The sequence below is a fragment of the Haliotis rufescens genome, unplaced genomic scaffold (genome assembly GCF_023055435.1).
Source record: "Haliotis rufescens isolate VD_foot unplaced genomic scaffold, xgHalRufe1.0.p SCAF_5, whole genome shotgun sequence".
Taxonomy (NCBI): domain Eukaryota; kingdom Metazoa; phylum Mollusca; class Gastropoda; order Lepetellida; family Haliotidae; genus Haliotis; species Haliotis rufescens.
This window is the reverse complement of record NW_025964223.1, coordinates 15,319,995-15,346,108: the sequence shown is the minus strand read 5'-3', so window position 1 is coordinate 15,346,108 and position 26,114 is coordinate 15,319,995. Positions and strand designations below refer to the sequence as shown.

At 40.7% G+C, this 26,114-nt stretch overlaps 1 protein-coding gene and 1 pseudogene across 1 annotated transcript; both read left to right on the top strand.

The window, feature by feature from the left end:
- Window positions 1-5,046: 5,046 nt before the first annotated feature.
- On the top strand, window positions 5,047-11,620 carry LOC124113237 (annotated as a pseudogene).
- Window positions 11,621-17,400: 5,780 nt separating this feature from the next.
- Window positions 17,401-26,114, top strand: LOC124113263 (guided entry of tail-anchored proteins factor 1-like). Its single transcript, XM_046473551.2, has 5 exons — window positions 17,401-17,536; window positions 18,435-18,600; window positions 19,478-19,545; window positions 20,272-20,386; window positions 22,571-26,114. The coding sequence occupies exons 1-5, from the start codon at window positions 17,456-17,458 to the stop codon at window positions 22,645-22,647; spliced, it is 507 nt and encodes a 168-aa protein (XP_046329507.1). The 5' UTR covers window positions 17,401-17,455; the 3' UTR covers window positions 22,648-26,114.

Below are 26,114 nucleotides of genomic sequence, written 5' to 3'. Positions count from 1 at the left end.
CGATCGAGTTACCGTAACGTTTTTGGAAGAACACCAAGATATATCTAGGGTCGTCTACATCAATACAAAGTGACATTAATCTAAACCCATGCCTAGTTTATCCAGACATTTGTTAAACCGGATGATTGTACTGTAAACTGTAGTGTCCGCACTAGCAGGGTTTTACTGTATGGCGAAGTGACCCACGTATTTGACGATAACTGGTGATGACATTAGTTCCAACTTTTGTATTATATCCAGGTGTGAATTTGTTAATGTATTATTGAAACCATACCGATGTACGTCGTGTATTGACGACCAACATTGATCGTGACGTCACAGTTTTGTGTTTATTCGGAATATTCCGTTCATCGACAACTCGTTTGATTTGTCCCAGTTTTAAATGAGAAAAGAAAGTTATCTGGACGTGGGTGTGTGAGTTAAATGTTGGACCATGTAGTGGCGAGTCAGGCACGGGTTGCGCTGATTAGCTGTGTAGAAACAGCTTTTGTGGGCAACTGAAATATTACACGACAGAACAATGTGGGGCGTTGTAGAAAGAAAAAGGGAAGTAACTCTTGTTGTCTTATTTCACACAGAATCAACATATCAGATAAACAATATCCCGGTATGTATGATGAAAGGGGCACTACTTTATAGATATAGTTTATAGCCAACATTGATAATCCCTCTAAGGGTCCTGTTTAAAAGCCAAATCAAAAACACTTTATACATGATTAAAGTCAGTCATGTCACACAAAGCATGACATTGACCGCTATCAAACACTGTGGTATTTACAAGTCATCTTGGAGAACGCCAGACAGGGTAACAACAAGTACCATCTTTTAACGTATTTTTGGTATGACGCGATCGGGGATCGAACCCCGGACCTTCGCTCTCCGGGCGGACGCTCTACCATTAGACCACGGAGGCGGTCTCATTTCAATAAGTGGCGCAGACACGATAGATTCATGTTCTGTTGACTATGTGTTGTCTGATGTTCATGAGCGTGTTAAAAAAGCAACGCGTCATTGAGACAGGCAAAAAGTAGTTCCGGCAAAATGTGTTAATTCTCTTAATTTCATATTTTCATATTTTCATATAAATATCACACTTCAGCACTGAAGATATACTTTGGTATAATTTGGCAAAGATATGCAGTAATATATATAGTACCTATTCGGCAAGTTAATCATCCAAAGGAGTGAGTGAGTGAGTTGGGTTTAATGCTGCTTTTAACAGTATTCCAGTTATATCACAGCGTGTCAGCCTAATGTGGGAGGAAAGCCCGAAGTGATGCAGATCTCAGACGTTTACCACTTCGGTGAAACCCACGAGCACGGGTATGGTGCTGACAAACCAAGAAACATAATCGGGGCGAACCGGGATTCGAACCCACAATCACAGGTTTCTGGCAACACTGCACAGCGAATCGTGGCGCCTTAGACGACTGGGCCACCCGTACCCCCGAAATCGTGAAACTTGGTGTACGTTACCTGGTAAACTCTGTTCTGAGGACAGGTAGCAAGATGACTTCAAGAGATGGGAAATTATAACCTGTTGGTTACCCATCGCCCAGGCAGACAGCATGGGAATGCTGATGCCCTCTCAAGATCACCATGTGCCACATGCACAAGGCAGAGTTCTAATCAGAGTCCAAATGATGTTGATGATGATGATGCTGAGCCAGCGCAAGGTAGCATCAAATTTGTTGCTGACAATGCTTCTACGGAAACAAGCAATTATGTCTCACGGGCTATTACAAGACAAAAATCTACAGAGAATGGATGCCTCACCAAAGCTGGTCTTCTGCTCGATGGTTGGCAGATAATACAACTGAGACAAGAGCAGTTACAGGACAAAAACATAGGTATTCTTCTTACTGCTAAAGAAGATGGCTTGCAAAGACCAGAATGGGATACGATATCCCATCTTACCTCTTCTCTGAAAACTCTGTGGAGACAGTGGGAAAGACTTGAGGTTCACTTGGGACTACTGTATCGCAGGTGGGGAAGTGAAGATGAGGACCAGGAAGTTCTGCAACTAAAGGTACCTGAATTAAAAAGGGATGACGTCTTGAGATGTTGTCATGATGTTCCTTCCTCTGGGCATTTGGGCTCTGAAAAGACTTTGGGGAAAGTCAGACAATCATTTTATTGGCCAGCAATGAAAGATAATATATCCACATACTGTTCTGTTTGTGACTGGTGCTCTGACAGAAATCTCCTACCCTCCAGAGGTCTCCACTGGGTTCATACCAGGTTGGTGAACCAATGGAACGTGTAGCCATTGACATAGTAGGACCTCTACCCAAATCTCGGAATGGTAACAGATTCATTTTGGTAATGGTTGACCATTTTACAAAGTGGGTAGAAGCTGATGCATTACCGGACCAAGAGGCAAAGACTGTTGCCAAAGCCTTCATCGACACCTTTATTTGTCGTTTTGGTGTACCACTGCAACTGCACTCTGACCAAGGGTCAAATTTTGAGTCTGCTGTTTTCAAGGAAATATGTGACCTGTTCCACATTGATAAGACTAGAACGACAAGTTTGCATCCACAGTCTAATGGCTGTGTGGAGCGGTTTAACCGCACCCTAAAACAGATGCTGACCATGTATGCAGAATCCGACCAACGGTCATGGGACGAATTCCTACCTCAAGTCCTGATGGCTTACCGAGCTTCAGAGCATTCAACAACTGGTAAGACCCCAAACATGATGGTCTTAGGCAGAGAAACTACTCTTCCAGTCCAAGCTCTGATAGTACGCCCCAAAGATAAGGATCAGGAGCATGAGACCCCCGACACCTACATCAGTCATCTGAAGCAAAAGCTAGTCGACATCCACAACATTAGCAGAGAATGTATGAAGAAGAGAACAACTTACCAGAAGCGTCACTTTGACCTCAGAGCAAAGATGCGTGTTCTCATCTGGACAACCTTGTTTGGCTTCTTAATCCAGTTAGGAAGGTTGGCATCTGCAGCAAACTTACCTCACCCTGGAAAGGTCCATATGTTATCCTCAGGAAGTTAGATGATCTCACTTACCTGGTGAAGAAGTCCCAACATCAGATGGCTAAGGCAATCCACATTGACAGACTACTTCCCTACCTGGGAAGAAATGTGCCTAGGTGGATCAGCAGACACAAACCAAGAGACTATAGGCTCATGATGTTATGAGATTCTGCCGACTGTTGCTGTTAATGTTTGTTCAATAATCATTATTTTTCATGTGACCAAATTCTTACATTCGTTTGACTGATTCGCTCTGATTTACCTGGTTGTTTACATATCTGGAGATGTTCCATCGGCCACCAGATGAGGAGGCTATGTCATGTTCACGTGTTCCTGACTGAGAAGCAACGTTTTCTGTTGTTCATCTTTTTTAACATTATGGCTTAATGGCGAGTGCAACTCACTGGGACAAATATACCCTTTTATCCAAATATGTGAGAGGGCACCTACCAGGTTATATACATATCTGGAAGTAAAAATGGATATTATATTTGAAGCTTCTTCAGGGAACAGATATTTTTTTTTTGTCAGGGATAATGTTAGGAACAAACAGGTGGTGTTGGAACAGTGGAACTTAAAGTGGGCAAATTGAACATACTTGACTGGGCTCATCTCCATGAACATTACATGTGATGACTGTATCAACCATGATTAACTGGTAATATTTTCCAATTTCTTTTTCAGTAATGGCGAAGTTCACGTGTTGGTTATGTGAAACCGCCTGTGCCTCCAGGAGGGAGCTAAAGAATCATGTCGCGCGTGACGACCATGGTGCACTGCGGGTTTTATGCGTATGGTGTGACGACGGAAGAACGTTTCGATGATCTTGTGATCTTAAACTTCATGTTCAGGCTGAACATCATGACGAAGGAATCGAGGCAGCCCTACTCACAGAGGCCACAGGGTCTTGGTTTGCCTTACAGCCCAAGAACTACATGTGTATAGTAGATTATACACCAGCTACAGCTCCATCAGCTATCCAAGCAAGGGAGCTTTTTCTATAGTGGCTTGAGGATGGTAATGTAAATGAGCACATGCACCGCACGAGGAAGGACTGGGAGATTGGTTGGGACCTCTCCTCTCCGGACGAAGATGTTTTGTCCATCGAGGTCGCACCGGAAGATCTGTCGATAGATGAAGACATCCGCAGGAACCCTACCGTAGAGGCTTACGATCCGGAGTCCCCAAACATCGAACGCCCAAAATACACCCTCCAGGCTCTACTTGTGGGAAAGGTCTATATAACCATGGATTACCAAGTCACCGGAAGCCAGATCAGTTGGGTTCAGCTGGACTTGGATCTTACCATAGTACGGGACACATCAGTGGGAGAGGTCCTGGCAAGGAACCTTTTTCACTTAGTTGGGAAAGAAGTCCCTCCACGACCGTCAAAGCCTGGGATTCCAGTAGCTCTGATGCAGCTTGGGAAGATCTTGGAAGGTTGTAGCCAGGTGATAGGGTTTGGAATTCGACAAACCATCCTTAGACGGGCTTTCTCCTGGACATCTAACAACACTATACACCCCGTCCCACGAAGTGCTATGCCCAGAGAGAGAGGAGTGCCACAGGTTCAAAGAAGTCATGCACAGTGTCTTCATCAGCATCTTCAACAGTGTCTTCATCAGCACCTTCATCAGATATTCGACCATCAGCATCCTCTGAACCTAAGATTACCATTGCAAGAACACATCAACTACGATGAAGAAGGCACAAGATCTTCTGAAGACGGGAGCTATGCCGCAAATCCATCAGCCAGGCGGCCATCAGCCAGGCGGGAATGGACCAGACGTGGGAATCCCCTTCACCTGGGCAAGATTTCAATCCTTTGGCCACCTAAGGGATGGACGGCCATGACGCCAGACAAGAAGTTACTTAACTGGGAGTATGCCGCCATGAGATTCGAAGAGGAAATCCAGGGGGCCCACCTACCAAAGGCAGACAGGACCTGTTGGACAGATACAATTTTCTTGGACTCCCTGGAACTGGCGATGCTAAAGTGGAGTTGACAGAACTACACAAGATGAGACTGTACCAAAACAAGTTTCTCGTTATGGTAGCGCATGCGGACCAGGAGACAGACCTGCCCCCCACAGCAGCCAAGCAAGTCGACATGATGGTTTCTCTAGCCACCCTAAGGGATACTGACCTTGACCCTCTCTTGCAGCAGCTGAATGATGTCCCACTCCGCCTTGATGTTTAAGTGAAGGATTTATCCAAATACAGGAGTATTTAAGATCTTTAGTGGGATGGGGGAAGTGTTATAGAAGTCCAATATAAGCAGTAATTGTAATCAGAGTACATTTAGTAAACCTTGTCCATCGTAAGTGTCACCTATTTTCGTTATATCACGATCTATCTGCAAATGTCCATTCACAATTTTCACATTAAAGCAAATAATAAGATTATAGTATCATAGATAGTTACCTTGAAATGAACTTCATCTATCTGAATCAACTTTGTGGGTCATGTTCACTGTTGATAGCTATGTTTATCTATCACTGAACGTTCGCGCGAGCAGCACTTGTCAGGCATGACCTGATTACCACTTTGTGTCACTACGCTATATACATCCATGAATAATATACCTACTGTTATCATGATGCATTATTATTGTACAGGTTGACACATTCCATGTTACCTTGTGATTATATTTGTTCACTGTTTGGATTCATGATGTCTTTTGAGTGATAAGAACGTGTTTGTCAGGGACTATTTATTGTATACACTCTTGTATCGTTGCTATTTTTAGACAGTAAGTTGACATTTGATCTAGATAAACAATGACCTAATACACTGGTTATTTAAGATTTTCCGATAACATTCTTGCTCTGTATATTTCACTTTGGATTTTAATGATAATTACACTTGATCGCACTGAATAACTAATTTGATCTGTTTGACATTCCTGAGGTTACGGTCACCTGTCAATTATGTTTACGCTTGGCATAGTGACTGTTTATAACTTGGATGTCCGTTTCCACATCAAAGTCCGAGATTCATGATAAAGTATTTTCCTGCAGTCGAATCTAGATTTGCAATATTCAGACACATAGAGGACAACATATACGTTCCCATATTTCTTGCATTTGTATATGCAATATGACAGTCGTTCTGTGTTATGACATTTCATTGCCGACAGTTCAAGGCAATATTGACAATCTGTTTGTCCGTTTCTCTGTTAATATTTGCCAAGTATTTTAATGAATCGTGATACTGTCCGAATTATTAAAGGACATATAGGACAACATCAATACTTGGAATAAGGGCATTTTTTCTCCTAAAGGCCTATATTTGCCAATGGTCTTAACGTACGTTTGACGTCTGTCAAACTATCCTCCCAGTCGCTTGGTCTGAATCTATCCTTGTCCTTAATATCATTGTATCAGATATTAGCACAAATTATGTTTGTTCAACAACAAGGACAATACCAATCAATAAGAGAAATTGATTGTTTTGCAAATTTCACTTGTAACGGAGATGACCACCAACCAAGATGGCGGCCACTGACGCTACGTTAGCGTAAAGATATTGTCCATTTAATTATAACAAATTGTTTCCATGTCCTGATTATTTCTACTGTGTCCTAATTGTATTCGGACAAATAGGACAAAACAAGGACATTTTGTAATCACTAACTTGTGTTGGAAATGACATTACCTATGTCATGCTTGTGATATGAAAGCCATCCAACTTGTGTTCTGATTGGCTAAGAAAGGTCACATGATCTGTTAATGATGCCTATAAATACGATCACGGGTCAAGGTCTAGAACCCGTGTGCGAAATACGCATCAGTCGGACAGCGCACGTTAAATCTCCAAAGTAAGTAAGTAAGTAAGGTCTAGAACACTTCTACTTATCACTACCACTAGGTACATATTTTGATACATGTTTAGGCCAATTTTTGAAGAAATCTCTTGACATTTTATTAATTATAATAACATTTTCTCAAAACAATAAAGCTAATATAACTTAATATTATTACTTCTTTAGAGACTGAGCCCTGTTAATAAAATATAATAGACTTATAGTTGTTGATCAAAACTGGGGGTATTTATAAGCAACATTTTTCATCACATTTGTTCATAATTTATGTCCACATTGTTGACATTTAAAACCAAAATTAAACATAAAGTTTGTAAACGCCATTACAAACTTGGACTGCCAAACTTCATCTCTGATTGTGTTATTTGTGCTTTCACTAGCACCCTAATGGTGTTACAGTACGTCACGTGTTAAACTCGGTGTACGTTACCTGGTAAACTGTGTCCCTCTTTAAACCCTATGTACGTCACGTGTTAAACTCGGTGTACGTTACCTGGTAAACTGTGTCCCTCTTTAAACCCTATGTACGTCACGTGTTAAACTCGGTGTACGTTACCTGGTAAACTGTGTCCCTCTTTAAACCCTATGTACGTCACGTGTTAAACTCGGTGTACGTTACCTGGTAATGTGTGTCCCTCTTTAAACCCTATGTACGTCACGTGTTAAACTCGGTGCACGTTACCTTGTAAACTATGTCCCTCTTTAAGCCCTATGTACGTCACGTGTTAAACTCGGTGTATGTTACCTGGTAAACTGTGTCCCTCTTTAAACCCTATGTACGTCACGTGTTAAACTCGGTGTACGTTACCTGGTAAACTATGTCCCTCTTTAAACCCTATGTACGTCACGTGTTAAACTCGGTGTACGTTACCTTGTAAACTATGTCCCTCTTTAAACCCTATGTACGTCACGTGTTAAACTCGGTGTACGTTACCTGGTAAACTGTGTCCCTCTTTAAACCCTATGTACGTCACGTGTTAAACTCGGTGTATGTTACCTGGTAAACTGTGTCCCTCTTTAAACCCTATGTACGTCAAGTGTTAAACTCGGTGTATGTTACCTGGTAAACTGTGTCCCTCTTTAAACCCTATGTACGTCACGTGTTAAACTCGGTGTACGTTACCTGGTAAACTATGTCCCTCTTTAAACCCTATGTACGTCACGTGTTATACTCGGTGTACGTTACCTTGTAAACTATGTCCCTCTTTAAACCCTATGTACGTCACGTGTTAAACTCGGTGTACGTTACCTGGTAAACTATGTCCCTCTTTAAACCCTATGTACGTCACGTGTTAAACTCGGTGTATGTTACCTGGTAAACTGTGTCCCTCTTTAAACCCTATGTACGTCACGTGTTAAACTCGGTGTACGTTACCTGGTAAACTTTGTCCCTCTTCAAACCCTATGTACGTCACGTGTTAAACTCGGTGTATGTTACCTTGGTAAACTATGTCCCTCTTTAAACCATATGTACGTCACGTGTTAAACTCGGTGTACGTTACCTGGTAAACTGTGTCCCTCTTTAAACCCTATGTACGTCACGTGTTACACCCAGTGTACGTTACCTTGTAAACTATGTCCCTCTTTAAACCCTATGTACGTCACGTGTTACACCCAGTGTACGTTACCTGGTAAACTGTGTCCCTCTTTAAACCCTATGTACGTCACGTGTTCAACTCGGTGTACGTTACCTGGTAAACTGTGTCCCTCTTTAAACCCTATGTACGTCACGTGTTAAACTCGGTGTACGTTACCTGGTAATTTGTGTCCCTCTTTAAACCCTATGTACGTCACGTGTTAAACTCGGTGTACGTTACCTTGTAAACTATGTCCCTCTTTAAACCCTATGTACGTCACGTGTTACACCCAGTGTACGTTACCTGGTAAACTGTGTCCCTCTTTAAACCATATGTACGTCACGTGTTAAACTCGGTGTACGTTACCTTGTAAACTATGTCCCTCTTTAAACCCTATGTACGTCACGTGTTAAACTCGGTGTACGTTTCCTGGTAATTTGTGTCCCTCTTTAAACCCTATGTACGTCACGTGTTAAACTCGGTGTACGTTACCTTGTAAACTATGTCCCTCTTTAAACCCTATGTACGTCACGTGTTAAACTCGGTGTATGTTACCTGGTAAACTGTGTCCCTCTTTAAACCCTATGTACGTCACGTGTTAAACTCGGTGTACGTTACCTGGTAAACTGTGTCCCTCTTTAAACCCTATGTACGTCACGTGTTAAACTCGGTGTACGTTACCTGGTAAACTATGTCCCTCTTTAAACCCTATGTACGTCACGTGTTAAACTCGGTGTACGTTACCTTGTAAACTATGTCCCTCTTTAAACCCTATGTACGTCACGTGTTAAACTCGGTGTACGTTACCTTGTAAACTATGTCCCTCTTTTAACCCTATGTACGTCACGTGTTAAACTCGGTGTATGTTACCTGGTAAACTGTGTCCCTCTTTAAACCCTATGTACGTCACGTGTTAAACTCGGTGTACGTTACCTGGTAAACTGTGTCCCTCTTTAAACCCTATGTACGTCACGTGTTAAACTCGGTGTACGTTACCTTGTAAACTTTGTCCCTCTTCAAACCCTATGTACGTCACGTGTTAAACTCGGTGTATGTTACCTTGGTAAACTATGTCCCTCTTTAAACCATATGTACGTCACGTGTTAAACTCGGTCTTCGTTACCTGGTAAACTGTGTCCCTCTTTAAACCCTATGTACGTCACGTGTTACACCCAGTGTACGTTACCTTGTCAACTATGTCCCTCTTTAAACCCTATGTACGTCACGTGTTACACCCAGTGTACGTTACCTTGTAAACTGTGTCCCTCTTTAAACCCTATGTACGTCACGTGTTAAACTCGGTGTACGTTACCTGGTAAACTGTGTCCCTCTTTAAACCCTATGTACGTCACGTGTTAAACTCGGTGTACGTTACCTGGTAATTTGTGTCCCTCTTTAAACCCTATGTACGTCACGTGTTAAACTCGGTGTACGTATCCTTGTAAACTATGTCCCTCTTTAAACCCTATGTACGTCACGTGTTACACCCAGTGTACGTTACCTGGTAAACTGTGTCCCTCTTTAAACCATATGTACGTCACGTGTTAAACTCGGTGTACGTTACCTGGTAAACTGTGTCCCTCTTTAAACCCTATGTACGTCACGTATTAAACCCGGTGTACGGCATGCGTTACACTCAATGTAATCTGGTGCACGCCATGAGAGAAACACGTAGGTTATAGGTTTAATCGGTATATACCATGTGTTACACTCCGTGAACGGCATGTGCTAAACTCGGTGTGCGTCATGTGTAAATAAAATCTGGACTCGCCCAAACCCGATTCTGATCCTTAAGTTGGATCATTGTTCATATGACATCAACCTTGGACATGCTGCTCCCGCCATCTTGGTCTACACGTAATATAGGTTTGTTTGTTTGTTGTTTAACGCTGCAATCCAGTGATTGATATCATGAGCATCGAATTACGAAACTGGGATACGGTGATATTCAACCAAACAAGACGCGGAGCCTGACTACCCGATCCCGTTAGTCGCCTGTAACGACAAGCATGAGTAAATTTATACTAAACATGCTAATATTTGACAAAGCAGACAAACAAAGTTTGACTCCGAAAACTTGAATTTAGCTTATTTAAATTCGATGTCCGTGTACCCAGAGCCGCCCTCGATTGTCCAGTTTAAAATAACTCCATGTCTATGGTTGGTTGGTTTGTTGTTTAACGCCGCACTCAGCAATATTCCAGCTATATGACGGCGGTCTGTAAATAATCGAGTTTGGACCAGACACTCCAGTGATTAATATCATGAGCAACGATCCACGCAATTGGGATCGATGACATGCATCAAGCAAGTCAGTGAGCCTGACCACCCGATCCCGTTAGTCGCCTTTTACGACAAGCATAGTCACCTTTTACGGCAAGCATGGGTTGCTGAAGACCTATTCTACCCCGGAATCTTCACGGGTCCCATGTCTATGGTGGCGAATGGGCCCAGATTAGTTAAAATAGAATGATGATAAAATACACTGGATAATCAACCACGACCTGGGACTAAATCCTACACGAATAGACGTGGCAGGAGACAGCGCAGGTGGTAATTTGGCTGCTGCTGTATCCCTCCGCCTCAAAGAAAAGATTCGTGTGCAGATTGTACTTGTTCCTGTGCTTCAAGTCCTGAATTTCAGCACGACCGGCTTCATTGAAAATGCTCCGTATATGAGAAAGTCTGTTAACAGCCCAGACAACGTTATATTTTGGCTGAATTATGCCGGAATTGATTTGAAATATCTCCCTTAGTTTCTTTCCAATAACCACACTTCTGTTGAACTGAAAAACTCAAAATATGCCGATAACGCCAATCCGGACAAACTAGTACCTAAATATTATATACGTACTCTAGCCTTGAGAGATACAGAACTGAGGAAAGATTTCGGTAACAGAGAATTATGGAAGAAGATCAAACACCGTCTCCTTGATCCATACTTGGCGCCGTTGATGGCAGGCGACGACATGTTGAGACGAACTGCACATGCGTACGTGATGACAGCCGGATATGACATCACTAGGGACGACGGTAATATGTACGTTTCGCGACTGAAAGCCGTTGGTTCAAAGGCAATGATCAGGAACTTTCCGGAGGCTTTCCATCATTGCATGTGGTTTCCGGGTTAACGTGGGTACCAGGGTCGTGAGAGATGTCACTAACTTCCTCAAGAACCATTTGTAGCCACTCCCCAACTTGTTTAAATAAATGGCTTGACCGGCTCCCGTTCCAGTATTTTTTCATTCTTATGCACTGAGGACAGAGCTGACAATGATTTCAACGTCGTTTTTCTTTCAATGAAACGTTTCTTTCCAGATGATTGTACCTTTATCAGACCCGTGAAGATCCGGGGTAGAATAGGTCTTCAGAAACTTATGCTTGCCGTTAAAAGCGACTTTGCTTGTCGTAAGAGGCGACTAATGGGATCGGGTAGTCAGGCTCGCTGATTTGGTTGATGCATGTCATCGTATCCCAATTGCGTAGATCGATGCTCATGATGTCAAACACTGGAATGTCTGGTTCAGACTCGGTTATTTACAGACCGCCATCATACGGCTGGGACATTGCCGAGTGTGGCAGTAAACAACATACAAAAAAACAAATAAACAAAACCTTTATCAGGCAAATGGAGTTACTAACATATACACCGGATCGTCACATTGGATGAATAACGATGTTAAACTCCATGTTCACTCGGTTAGCTACCGTTCTAAGGTACCACTTCAAGACTGACTTTTTCAACTCCGATTAAACTTTTGCACCGAATTTCGCCTTTTTATACACACTATGCATTCCGTATGTGTCAGATTCACAGCGGAGCCATGGTTTCCGTGACCCACGGAAGATCCCTTTGACCCCCGGGATGTGTGACTGGCCAAAAGAGGTCACGTGGTAAAATAGAATCACGTTTACTTGTACAGTGAGTGAGTGAGTGAGTGAGTTGGGTTTAACGCCGCATTTAACATTATTCCAGTTATATCACGGCGTGTCAGCTAAATGAGATGACACAACACATATGCACATGGGAACCATGCGGCTTGAGAATACGTTCATTACAGCTCGTGAAACATTCGTTACGCGTATTGGAGAGTGCGTAATATCGCTGTGCCATAAGGCTCGTGAAGATCCTGGGTAGAATAGGTCTTCAGCAACCCATACCTGCCGTAAAAGGCGACTATGCTTGTCGTAAGAGGTGACTGACGGGATCGGGTGGTCAGGCTCGCTGACTTGGTTGATGCATGTCATCGTATCCCAATTGTGTGGATCGATGCTCATGATGTCAATCACTGGAGTGTCTGGTCCAGACTCGATTATTTGCAGGCCGCCGTCATTTAGCTGGAATATTGCTGATTGCGGCGTTAAACAACAAACAAGCAAACTAAACGCTGTGCCAAAGACGTGTGTAACCGGGGATTCCCGTCCCTTGTTATTGGCGGTGACGAATGTAAAGTGGTCTCACCGACAGACTTGTAGTCCGAGCTAGTCATTTTTAGAAATAACAGTTTTGCAGTCAGATATAACCCCTAAATATACTACTCAAAGTTTGCAACTTTAAAAGATAATACGTCAAATTGTGTGCATTTGTTGAAAAAGCCGAAGACAACACATCTTCCCGAGGCAAGAGAGTTAACTGACTTTAAAAGTCCAGTTTCCACCCTTGCCGAACTAGGCTGGAATTCCTGGGCTCGACCGTAGCGCCACCAGTGGCTTTTACGAGTAATGTCTTTTCTATGCCTCTCCTATTGACCAATCAGATTCAACCTCTCGTATCACTTGCATTTGCTTCAAACAAAACGGTGGCGCCCAGTCAAGACGATCTGATCGATAATCAAGATCTATATTGTGATAAAACGAGTCTTACATCGCGAAGTGCATCAAATCACGTGAGCACCTTAATTTAAAAGATATAGAAAATATCTGTTGACAACGAGTTAGCGGTGCACATGCTTTGCAAATCCTGCAGTCGACCGAAATCTGCATGACACTTTACGAAGCGGTTCGATTTCGGTGCGCGATTTTGATTGGACTATGCATAGACTCGTTAGCCCAGCCAAAATGTAACTCCATAATACCAGCCTAGTTCGGCAAGGGTGGAAACTGGACTTTTATAGTCAGTTAACTCACTTGCCTCGGGAAGATGAAGACAACATTGCGTGAAGACATGTTTAATGAACAAATGTCTGTTGTCATTTGCCACACAATGCCAACAAACAACATGTGACTAAAAGCAGTAATCAGTCAGATCACCCGTCAAAATGGGAGTACCTTACCAAAACTGTAACGTAAAAAAATCACGAAACAAAGCAATTGTATTGTCCAAAAAACCCAACTCTCAGTAGCGCGTATGTGATCCACGTTGTGCGATCACATCCTGACACCGTCTATGCTCCCATGAAGTGTCTGGGTGGTTGCCAGGGGAAGATTGTCCACTCTTCAGTTAGAGCATTTCCGAGTTCCCGTAGAGATGCCGGAAGGACAGGGCGTCGTGAGCAGGCGATCTGCAGCTCGTTCCACGTGTGTTCGACAGAACTGAGGTCTGGTGACCTGGCTGGCCACTCCATGAGGACAATGGTTTCTGCTCTGAATAGACATCAACGACCCTGGTACGATGAGGTCGTGCGTTATCGTCCATGAGGATGAAGTCCGGTCCGATTGCACCAGCATATATTAGGGCTGAAACGATATCCCGGGACACCGATGCATCGCGATTCACTCCATACGATACGGTGTGCGATTTGTGAGGTGCTGTATCTCGATTTTTCACGATACGTTTTTTCAAAGACGTATATACGTACGTCTTTTTTTGTAAATAAACTTTTATCACAGATACGTTTTAAATTTGTTTTAACTCTTTCAACACCGCAGGCCGGTAAACCGGCCAAGAAGCATTAGCCACGTCAAAATAGTATATATTTTTATGGACCTACCTGTCATACCATTCATTTATTAAATCTATCACATCTCACAATGTCTGAAATACGTATTCTATTTCAATTTATCAAATGAATCATTTTTTTTATCGATAGATTAAAAAGTTATTCACTATTTCCCGCAATGTTATTGAAAATATAATTCTCGGATGCACATCGAACATGTCAAAGAGCAAAACAAAGACGTTTCAAGCAAATCTTTAAATTTATATACAAAGTGATAAATAAAATCAACAAAAAAATATCTAAAAGTGGTCAAACTTACAGCTAACTTATTTCCATCTTTTCATGCGATCGCGTGTGATGTTAGTCAAATGACATCTCGGCTTTCGTCGCATCGAATTCTCGGCTCGGACACTATGTTCAATGCCAAAATATATGCATGAAAAATCTTTGTCACAGCTTGTTACCTAGCATGAAACATCCACGAAACTCCTTTTTTTTATTATAGATCGCGATTTCCTGCTCTAAACGTTCAGAATAACACGATTTAACCAAAATATTTCGTAAAAATATGAAAGTCATCGTACACGAGGATTTGTAATTTGATTGCCTGTCTCAGGTCACGTGCTCAAATTTGACCAATCATGAACCTTGTAGCAGATTTCGGCAAAAAAGCGTTATTAGAAACCGTTTTATCCAATGAAATCTTATGTTATAGCTACGAAAAAGAGAAAGGCAATGTTACGAGCGTGAAGGTGAAAAAACAAGCTTTCTAGCGATGTGTCATATGTCAGTCCTCGACAAACGTGTTATTCATACGAAGCTTTCGAAAACGGAGGTATTTCTCCATGTTACTGAGCGGACAGCCGCTGTTATCTGGAAATGAGTGAAAACAGATTCTATTTTTATAATTCTTTTTAAAATAATTTTCCAATTACGTATACAATGAAAATAAAAAAGAAATAAGTAGATTTTTTGAAATCTTAAATTTGTCCCAAATCGTCAAATTTTCGCTTCCTTGGTCTTTAATCTGGACGTTATGAATGTGTTAGCTTACATTTTTTTTTATTTACAACGAACTTAATTAAGTTGTAAATGCATTATTTAAATAATGTGATAAGCATAACTTTCATATTTATAAACACTAGGATTAGACCTTTCAAATGGTGTATAACATGGCTGTTGCTATAATTGTTTTTAATTGTTTTTTTGTCTTTATTCACGAAAATGGCAAATCATTAGTTACTGGACACTGGTACATTTAGTATTTACTCCTAGAATCTACCATCTAGTCACAACTCACAAAAATGTAAGACTGTTACTTTTGTGTTTGCTAGCCATTACATGGAAATGGCAGATGATTCATTAAGTTAAAATACTCATTACAGTATATATTTTATGACTCATGAACATTCATCACTTTCATTTCATTTTTCATTTTAATAAACTAAGTTTAATTCATTTATCTCTTGTCTTCTCTTGTCACTATGTGTATCGTAGCGTATCGAGATACGTATCGAATCGTGATGTAAGTATCGAGATACATATCGTATCGTGACCTAGGTGTATCGTTGCAGCCCTAGCATATATATGGTCTCGCGTACACATCAAGAATGTCATCCCTGTAGCGCATACCTGTCGTCGTGCCCCGCTGTAGAACAATGGAGATCGGTTCTTCCAGCTCTATTGATCCCACCGCAAATCATGATTGAGCCCCCTCCATGCATAACGGTCAAGTTTGCTACGTTGGTATCCTGAAATCTACGCCACACTCGAACACGATTACCCGTGAAGTCTAGACTGTTTCTCGATGCATCAGTTAAAAAGTACTGGAGCAGGGTCCTGGTCTGTCATGATATTCAGCCCAATCCAACCGTGCCTGCCTGTGATGTCAGGTCAGTGGCATGCGAAAGCATGCTCTCCGTGACCGGAGAAAAGCGTCACGAAGACGATTACGCACTGTCTGAGTAGAAACGTTAACGCCAATGGCGTTCCGCGGGTCATATCTGAGTGTGGTGGCAGTAACGAAGTGTTTACGTCTTGCTGGAATCGGAAGAAACCCCGTCGACCAACGACTGGTATCGACCCCATGCCCTGCTGATCACACTTTGGTTGACACCAAAGACTTTTGCAAAGTGGCGTTGTGTTGACCCGGTTTCAAGCATGCCTTAGCATCTGCTTAATTCTTCGGTCGTCAAACGACGTCCTTAACGCTGAGAGGACATAAGTGCACCCAGTTGTTACAGTACTTCGTAGCACGTGTTGTCGTGCTCTCTGGTGTGCAACAATTCTGTCACGATACATCCAAACAGGTTTTCAAGCACCTCGTGCACATCGTGCCCGTGACTGCATGCCTCTGCCCGTTCATCATGAAATGATCGTCGTAAGAAGCGACGAACGGGATCGGGTGGTCAGGCTCGCTGACTTGGTTGATGAATGTCATTGTATCCCAATTGTGTGGATCAATGCTCATATCATCAATTACTGGATTGTCTTGTCCAGACTCGGTTATTTACAGACTGACGTCATATAGCTGGAATATTGCTGAGTGTGGAGTTGAACAACAAACAAACCAAGCACCACGTATTGAGGTCTTATAGGGGTTACCCAATCATTGTGTACCGGGATGTTTCAATCTTTACTTGTTTGATGATTTTTTTTTATCAATACTTGATCCTTAGTAAACTTTAGACAATGCCCAAGGATCACACATAGCGTTAATTTGGACATGGAGCATATTTCTATAGATTTAGCCCAGTTGGCTGTCCTAGCTCGATTGATTTCATAATAAACCGACGTTGTATGTCTGTTAACTCAAATTATATGATTTCAGTTTATCTCGCTGTAACGATGATTATTTAAATACATAGATAATGAGATACAGTTTCGCCGATTGACACACAACACTAATAAGTAATTACGGCACCTACCCTAGAAATAATGATCACAAAAAGACAGGAATGCAGGCAAAATAGATCTATCCGATTGAGGAAAAGATGTACGTAACCACATCTTAAACCTGAAAAAAACCCGAATGCCGCGCGTGGGAAGGTGCTTCTCCAGAAAAATGTTAACGGTCTGCAAGGCAAGTATTGCAAGAGTTGTTCCGTATGCGGACAGTCGGAAGAGCTCGGGAGTATACGGTTGCTACATGCAGCGAGGAAGGTTCTAACCGAAAACAAGATGTTTTTGATGATCCTGATTTTATTCTTTGTGATTCTGTTTACTATTTTGCCGAAATATTCACATATTATCGCAGGTTTGGTAAGTTGTCTCTGAAAGCATTTATGAATGTTCTGTTCTTGAAAGATGTTGTTGGAGAAGAAACATTGCAGTCAGTTTGGTCAACAAGTCACACGATTCAACTGTTCGGTTTTCGGTCACACAGACAAGAAAAAGAAGACTACCGCATCTAGTATATTATAATTATATATTGTTGATAAATAAATAATTCTTCTATCATAGATATATTTCGTATCAAACAAGATCACATTTCACTTGTATCTCATTGTGACTGAACCGAAGAGACCAAGGAATTGGAATACTCAACATGCTGAAGTCTGTGCAAAAGCGTTTTGAGTCAACCAGTTAAATGTTCTTCTTTTTCTTGCCAATGACATAGATAAAGTCGCAGAATGAAGTAGTAGAGATCATTTGCACCTACACACTCAATTTATGTAAAGTAAAGTATGTATTGTAATGATGATTCAATAACCACCACTATTTAATAATATTGAATATACTGTAGACATGGTAGTCAGACAGTGTTCATTTTGTTTATTTATGTTTCATTGTTAAGTAGAGAAATGGGAAGAAGTTTCACTATTTGAAAAAACAAGGACATTGAAATAAGCCCTGTGAAACAGAAACATGGTTACAGTCTTCCAAAATAAAGATGAATATTTTTTCTTTCTTGAAAAAAATATGTTTTGTATCAATATCTTTTAGTTCACCATCATAACATATCAGATGAATTAGACCTTTTTCCAAGCCTGGTTTAGTTATGCGTGGTTAACAGATGGAGCCAGTATTCAACACTTTGCTGTATCTAACTTCATCTACAAGATAATGTTTGAACTTCATTGTATGAGCTGTTTGTTTTTTAGAATATGTTATAAATGTTTATAGGTGTCAATCAGAACCTTTTTTTGTTGTGTTGTAGATTGGGAAAAGTGTGTTTAGGTTGACCAATGAGGAACTAGATCTGAGGTCACAAGTCAGAGATCTCAAGTCTGAGCAAGAGTCTGTGAATATGGCCGATGAGTTTGCACGTTACATGAAGATACAGCGCAAGATTGACAAGATCATGGGGCAGCTTAAGCAGCTAGGTACTACAATATTACAGTAGTTGTGTGTATATGCACAGAGCTCGAGATAAGCTTTTGGTTATTTGGGTATTTTACCCAGGGGTTTGATTTTGAAAGGGTATCCACAATTTTTAGAAGGTATTCAATTTTTTTACCCGCCTGTTTCTTGACATTGGGGTATTATGACCTGTTTTGTAACAATCCCTGTAAATAATTTAATAGTAAATGTATAGTTACTGGAGTATACCCGTCTGCGTCTGCTTGCAGCTTCCTCTCCGGGAAGCCATTTTTGTTTTCAAAACCTACCATTGTGAGAAAGGGGCAACATTTATTTGTTTACACCAATCATCGACTGTGCTTTTCCGAATGTAACTTTCGCTAAAGTGTCTTTCGCAATCTGCTGATACACCATCAGTTTATCTAGCGGTAGCAGTTGTAATATTTGCAATTGTTTATCTAACAGTTGAATATATGCATTAGTTTTATTTCAATAGCGTATTTACAGTGTTTAGACTTTAGGATTTGAATTTTCTGGGTATTTCAGTTTTTTTAATGCATATTTTACGCAAATACGCAGCTTATCTCGAGCTCTAGATGCATACAGCATGTAGAGTATGGTTGTACCTTTCACGTATTTTGATTTAACACATATAACATGTATTAGGAAATGATGCTACAGTGCTTAAATATCCAAAATCAACAACTCTTAAATGATTGTGAGTTAAAACTTCTAAGTTATGGCTGTTATTGTTCAACTTAAACATGAGCTGTTCTAAATTTGAGAGGCAATATCTTTTATAATATTACAGCCATAATGAATCCATTATACCATATTAATTGATGGACAACTAGGCTTATTGAAAAGTTGTGACATTATCCCATCATCTGACTCCTTCAGGAAGCTCAAGATCCCAGCGTTTGACGATGCTGAAAGTGGGCATCAAGATTGCAATCCATGTTGTTCATGTGAGTAAACAATTCATGGGCTAGTATACATTTTTGCCAAAGACTGATATTTGTTCAGAAAAAGATTTACCGTATTCGACGTAATAAGCGCCCAGGGTGCTCTCAAAATTAGAAATAGTGGGCTGACTCTTATTAGAATATTATATGGTGAAAAACCCAATTGAACATGTTGAAAGATCGTAAATTTCGTGGTTTATGCTGACAGCCTAAAATGTTTATATACGACCGATATATTTTTCCAGAATTTAATTGCCCATAATTAAGGGTGCATATAACACACGAGTGCGTATTATACTATGTATAAGCAAATAAATAAGTCTTGTGTGCATCGATCAATCGGATGGGGTGCTAATTGGGATTGTTCACTAGCCAATATATTAGCAAATATCGCTGTGGGCGCTCATCGGAGCGGGGCGCTTATTACGTCGAATATGGTATGCAGGCTTTCCCCATATGTCCAAGAACCAATATTTCACAGGTCTTGCCAAACAGTCAAGTACAATTCCTTTCTTATTGTATCATTAGCCTAATTTGATGTGTAATGTCACTGTTTTCACTCCATGATTTAGACTAGGCTTATGGGGATCCTGAAATTGTCGGCCACTCTCTGAATGTTGTTCTCAATCATATGTATGTTTTATAGAGAACTGTCCATGCCTTTTAGCATGTTCCGGCCCAGGCTATATTGTCAGTATAATATATATGTTTTTGATATGTATGTTTCAGGCCCTGATAATGTTGAGTCTGGTGCTGACGTACCGAAATGAGCCTTTACTCCAGCTGCCGTCCTCATATTTCTTCCCCTTCAGTCGAATTGTTGCCTTCCCCACCGGAGTTCCAGGTTTGAGGCTCACTCATTTGTTTAAACTAAAGATTTACATCTTCTTTTGTTATGGGGTGTTTTACTGTTGTCTGTCCATCCTTCATACATATCAACCAGAGAGGGTATGTAAGACCACGTCTTTCAAAGTATGTTTATTTTCTGCCCTTTTTTAATCGTAGCATATATGTTCGTTTACTCTGGCTAAATTTGTCATTAATCGCCAACAGCAGAGGGGATGATGTAAATCTGGCTGGGGTCCATGCAGGTAGCAAAAGTACTGTTAGTCCCCATGGACCCTAGCATGGTAAACTACCTTCAGCTGCTGGCGATCTATAGCCCTTTTTTATATTGTGCCGTAATTTATAGTGATATCTTTTTATAGTTGTTGACTAGTTTTACATATTAATCTGTGATATTCTAGTGGTTTTACTGTCCTTCGATGACAGGTTTTAATTTAGCAAAAATATATGTATTAAAAATGTATAATTTCTCGTCACGATATGGCTGAAAGCATAAATCACTCACTCACTCACTCACTCACTCACTCACTCACTCACTCACTCACTCACTCACTCACTCACTCACTCACTCACTCACTCACTCACTCACTCACTCACTCACTCACTCACTCATAAATCAACACCTCTGAAACCACAAGGATTATCATACATATGGTGGGGAACCTTCGCATTGTGCCCCACAAATACTCACAGACTTCCAGTCTGATTTTCAACATGGCAGCCACATGGGAATTGCTTGGTATTACTACATATACCAGGTGAAGGCATGAAGGACCTTACTGAACCATCAGTTATATTTTGTTCCCTCATATTGAAAAAATTCCACAAGTTAGGTGAGCTACTAGTCTGTCTTACAGACCCTGATACAAATATATATCAGATACAGCCCATGCAAGTCTATAATGTTTGGCAAGTCTAGATTACTGCAGTGTCTGAAAATGAAGAGAGTCACTGGGCTCCCTTTTATTATATTTTTATTAAGATAAGTGAACAACTGTTTTTTTCTGTACGATATGTTCATTTCCAAGACTAGATGTTAGTTGAGGTGAGCTACTTGTCATGTTGCACTGATTCACTACTTGATCCAACACTACTTGATCCCACACTACTTCATGTGGTGGTACATGGTCCTGTGCACTGCGTAAGGGGAAATTCTGTAACGTTTATAAAGAGTTGGTGGTCAGGTGATTGACCAACAATCGTGACTCCTGAGTTTCTATTTGTCTGCAATTGTCCTCCGTTCACCCATCTGTATATGGGTACCCGTTAGGAAGAGATGATTATATACATGCAAACCTTATAGCCTAACAGGCAGCCATGGTTGAATACTTCCCAGTGAGTTGAGAATGTTATTTGAGTGCACACTGATCCATTCACCATGGTATTAATTGTATGGTGCCATGAGATTGCTTTGATTGATAAGGAGGAATATAATTATTAGGGCTGTTACGATTCACTTGCGTATTCGGTGAATCGAACAGTATCCATTCATGAATTGAATTTGTTATACATGGCCACCAGAATTGAATATTTATGAATATGCCATCATGTGTATTTACATACTCTGTACCTAAATATATCCTTAAAACATATCATATGATATGCATAGATTTCTTTCAAAGACAGCACTCTGATAATATTTAATTTGACAGTATTGTGGTCACTGGTCATTGTCGCTTTTGAGCAGATTCTAGTACCTGGTTAAGTGCAGCATATAAATGTTTAATATATTAATGATTAACAAACAATGTCAAATAATTTATGTTGTTAATGTTTCACTGAATGTAACAAATAATACATCAACTGCTGACTTGTTATTGTATTCGTGAATTGATATTCGTATTCGTTACTCTTTAATTGTGATACAAATCGTATTCGCCTCATAGTGTATTTGTTGCAGCCCTAATAATTATGATTGGTTTTATTATATTTGGATAACAAAAAACACACTACCAAGTGTTGTACCATAACAAGATTCCTTTGCAGCATTGCTATTGATTAACCTCATATCATAATGTAGTGTAGACCCGTGAAGATCCAAGGTAGGATAGGTCTTCAGCAACCCATGCTTGCCTTAAAAGGCGACTTTGCTTGTCGTAAGAGGCGACTAACAGGATCGGGTGGTCAGGTTCGCTGACTTGTTTGATACATTGAGTGCAGCTTTCATGTTTCGTGTTTCCAGGTGGAGTTGGCATAGCCTGCTGGGCGTTGGTCTGTAGCACAGTGGTGTTCCGAGCTCGGAGACTGATTGGGGTGTGAGGAGCCTGGACACCAACCACAGAACCAATATTCCTACCAACAAGACACAGTGATTCACCATGTGACCAACTGCAGGGACAAACTCCCTCACAAGGTTACTGATGTCCATCAGAGTGCCCTGTGGTGGTGATGAGGGAACAGATTGACTGCATTTAGCTGCGGGCTGTGCAATAGTGGCTGTCACTGTCAGAATGACATTTCACTTAATGATAGTACTTTTGACTAATAGCTGTTCAGAGTTTGTTTGTTTGTTAGTTTTGTATCTGCTTTAGTAGCTGTGTGGGTCCAAGTTTACAGTAGAGAGGGACCAAACTGATACAAGACAAGTGGTTTTCTGTGTTGCCCTTAAGTGTTTCAAGAGAATGTAGATCAGCTGTTCTCTTTTGTTTGAAAACAGATGTCATGTTCTGTTATTTTACACAGCCTCAACTTGATGGTGGTTGTGTTGTATGAAATTCATTAGGTCTGTGTGCCATGAGTAAAGCAAGAAGGTCAAGGACATTAAAGATACCTCTGTGTGTGAAGATCTGATAAACCCTTATTAGGAGGTGGCATCAGATGAACCCTTAGTAAATCAAAATGAAGGATGTGAGGGTTCTTAAGCTAATCAGATGTCAGCTTTGTGGAAGATTCTGCTAAATTTCTTTTCGACCTTCGGAAATTCCGATCTTCAGAAAACCTACACAGAGTTTGATGGTACTCCCTCTTGGGTGTAGATGTAATGTGATCATTAACAACAGAGTGTATAAAATATCCACAACAACATAACGGGCGTATTTGTGTTCATTTTGGAGATACAGAAATCAGATATCCTGGTTGGAATGCTTCACTCACTCCTACCGTGAATTTGGAATGTTGAGTGGCTGGTTAGAAGGTTCACCTGACACCATCTCTCCCATGGTGGGTGCGTCCGGCCTACAGGCAGAGGTATCATGCAGTGATACAGGAGGGTTGTGATGGGATATATATTGTGGTACAACAGTTGCTGCATCAAAATTTAATTGTTTGTTGTAACACTGTTCATCTGGGTTGTAAGATGCAATACAAAATATATGACCTGAGTTGCAAATCACCTACTTTGAATCATGATCTCAATGACAGAGGCAACACTTGGAGAAGTTTATGGTGATTGGTGATGGGAAGCAAAGGACAGTGTATTAGATTTCAGGAAATCCTTCCACAGGTCCAACGACTCTCATCTTCCTGAGGCAAGGGAGTTCACTGACTTTATAAGTCCAATTTCCAACCTTGCCAAACAAGGCTGGAATTATGGAGTTATGTTTTGGCTGGACTAATGAGTCTATGCGTAGTCCAATCGATATCGTGGAACAAAATCGACATCGGGTTCGTAAACTGCCATGCAGATTTTAGTCAATTGCCAGCTCGGCATCAACAGGATATTTCCCAAATCTTTACATGTTTTTAATCAAGGTGCTCACGTAATTTGATGAGCTTCGTGAAGTAAGACACTTTTAATTACAATATAGATTTTGATTTATCAATCAGAACGTCTTGACTGGGCACCACCATTTTGTTTGAAGCAAATGCAAGTGATATGAGAGGTGGAATCTGATTGGTCAGTAGGAGGGACATAGAAGGGACATGACTCATAATAGCCACTGGTGACGCTACAATCGAGCCCAGAAATTCCAGCCAAGTTCAGCAAGGGTGGAAACTGGACTTTTATAGTCAGTTGACTCCTTTGCCTTGGGAAGATGAGCAACTCTAACATGTCTAAGCCACATCAGGTTGTTACCAGGGATCAAGGAACTGCTAGGTACCGTACCATCTTGCAACAGAATAAGTTGTCAGTCAGTCAGTACTGTCTGGCTGGGCTGTGTGTATACTGTATGTATACTGTATGTATGCTGTGTGTATGGACGTGACAGGTGATACCAACTTGTGGTTGTTTATTGTTCGAAAACACATGCTCTTTTTTGGATAGATAGGGGATGTGTATAACAATTTCTAAAACTTCTTGTGTGTCAAGAGTGTTTATGGTCAACTGAGGTTCTTTTATATAATTTTCTGGTGCTATGAATGCAATATCATAATTGTACAGAAGTGCTCTTGTCTGAAAACTGTTTACTTTTGGCCTGGCCGGAAGCTTGGTGCTTGTAGATAGGACATATTTCATCACTATCACAAAACCAATACTTGTGTCTAGTTCTAGTACTGTCAGTTGAGACAGAGAGAATTTATCTTTTAATGATTAGCATTAATAATTGCAACAAGAGAATCAGATTTTGATGTTTATTATTGTATGACAGATTTTTCGGACCCAATTGGCTGTATGTAGGGCTAAAAAAAAATAGTCTTGGTTCTCAGGCAGCGCCAGCACCGTCATAAAGTTTGCCGCAAGTTTCGTTTTTATTTAAATTTTTTAAGAAAATGTATTAAAAATCCTTAAATATTACAAGTCCAACATGTATTCCAGTATTTTACTCATCAAGGAATACATTTATGTTGGGAGGCCCTTCCCCAGGTGGATTGTACACAACTGTTTATTGGTTACATACTGGTTTGAACAACAACAAAAAAGAAGACACCGCCCACCAGCCCGCCCGCACCAGTTCTTTTATTTTTTAAGCCTAGGAGAGGGGACCAAGCAGGGAAAGTGGCCATGACATTCGATGACGAATCACCAACTGTGTCTGTAAGCTTCATTTCAGCTATTTTGTTAATAGAAAGATGTTTTGTTTTGTGATCATTGGGCTGTGGCCCTTTGTCGACATTATGAAAACCCATACGAGAAATGTCAACAAAAACAAATTCACAAACTACAACTGGCCTCAACAAGATACCATTTTCTTAAATCAAAAAGGAAGTGATTACACTGGCAGAGACACCGCAGTTATCCAATGAATTTATTTACACTTCTGCTGTTGGCAAGAAACAATTGCGGAAGAGTTGCTTCCCTTCTATTGAGAAATTGATCAATATTTAAGTGCTGTCGGCACATTTTAAAGATATATAATTTTTCTTTTCTTTTTTTAAATCAGGGAAAAATCAGTAAGGCAGATTTGTATTGCTAGGGGAAAAAATTGGTCTGGCCTTATTCATATATTATTAAAGACATTAAGCTTTATGAATGTTCACAGAAAACTATGATATAAATTTGCAGATAAGAGTTGGAACAGGTCCATGTGCTTTAATAAATGTGTGCAATCTAAACATTGCTAGTTTCAATGTTATCTACAGGTAGATTTTATATTCAAGAATACCTGGTTAGTAGTATATTTCCGTGTGTACATCATGGACATTGTATTGAAATATAGTCCGCCAACTGTCCATGGTGATGTTCGTGGACTGTGATGAAGGCACGTGTGACCATCAGTATATCGGACTGTGAGAACCTGTCTAGCATCAGATCAACTTGGAGAGAAAGATTGCCTACTTTTACTAAGTTCCATTTTACATTATTTGAAATGTATATAAATACTTGAAAATAAATATTTTTATACCCA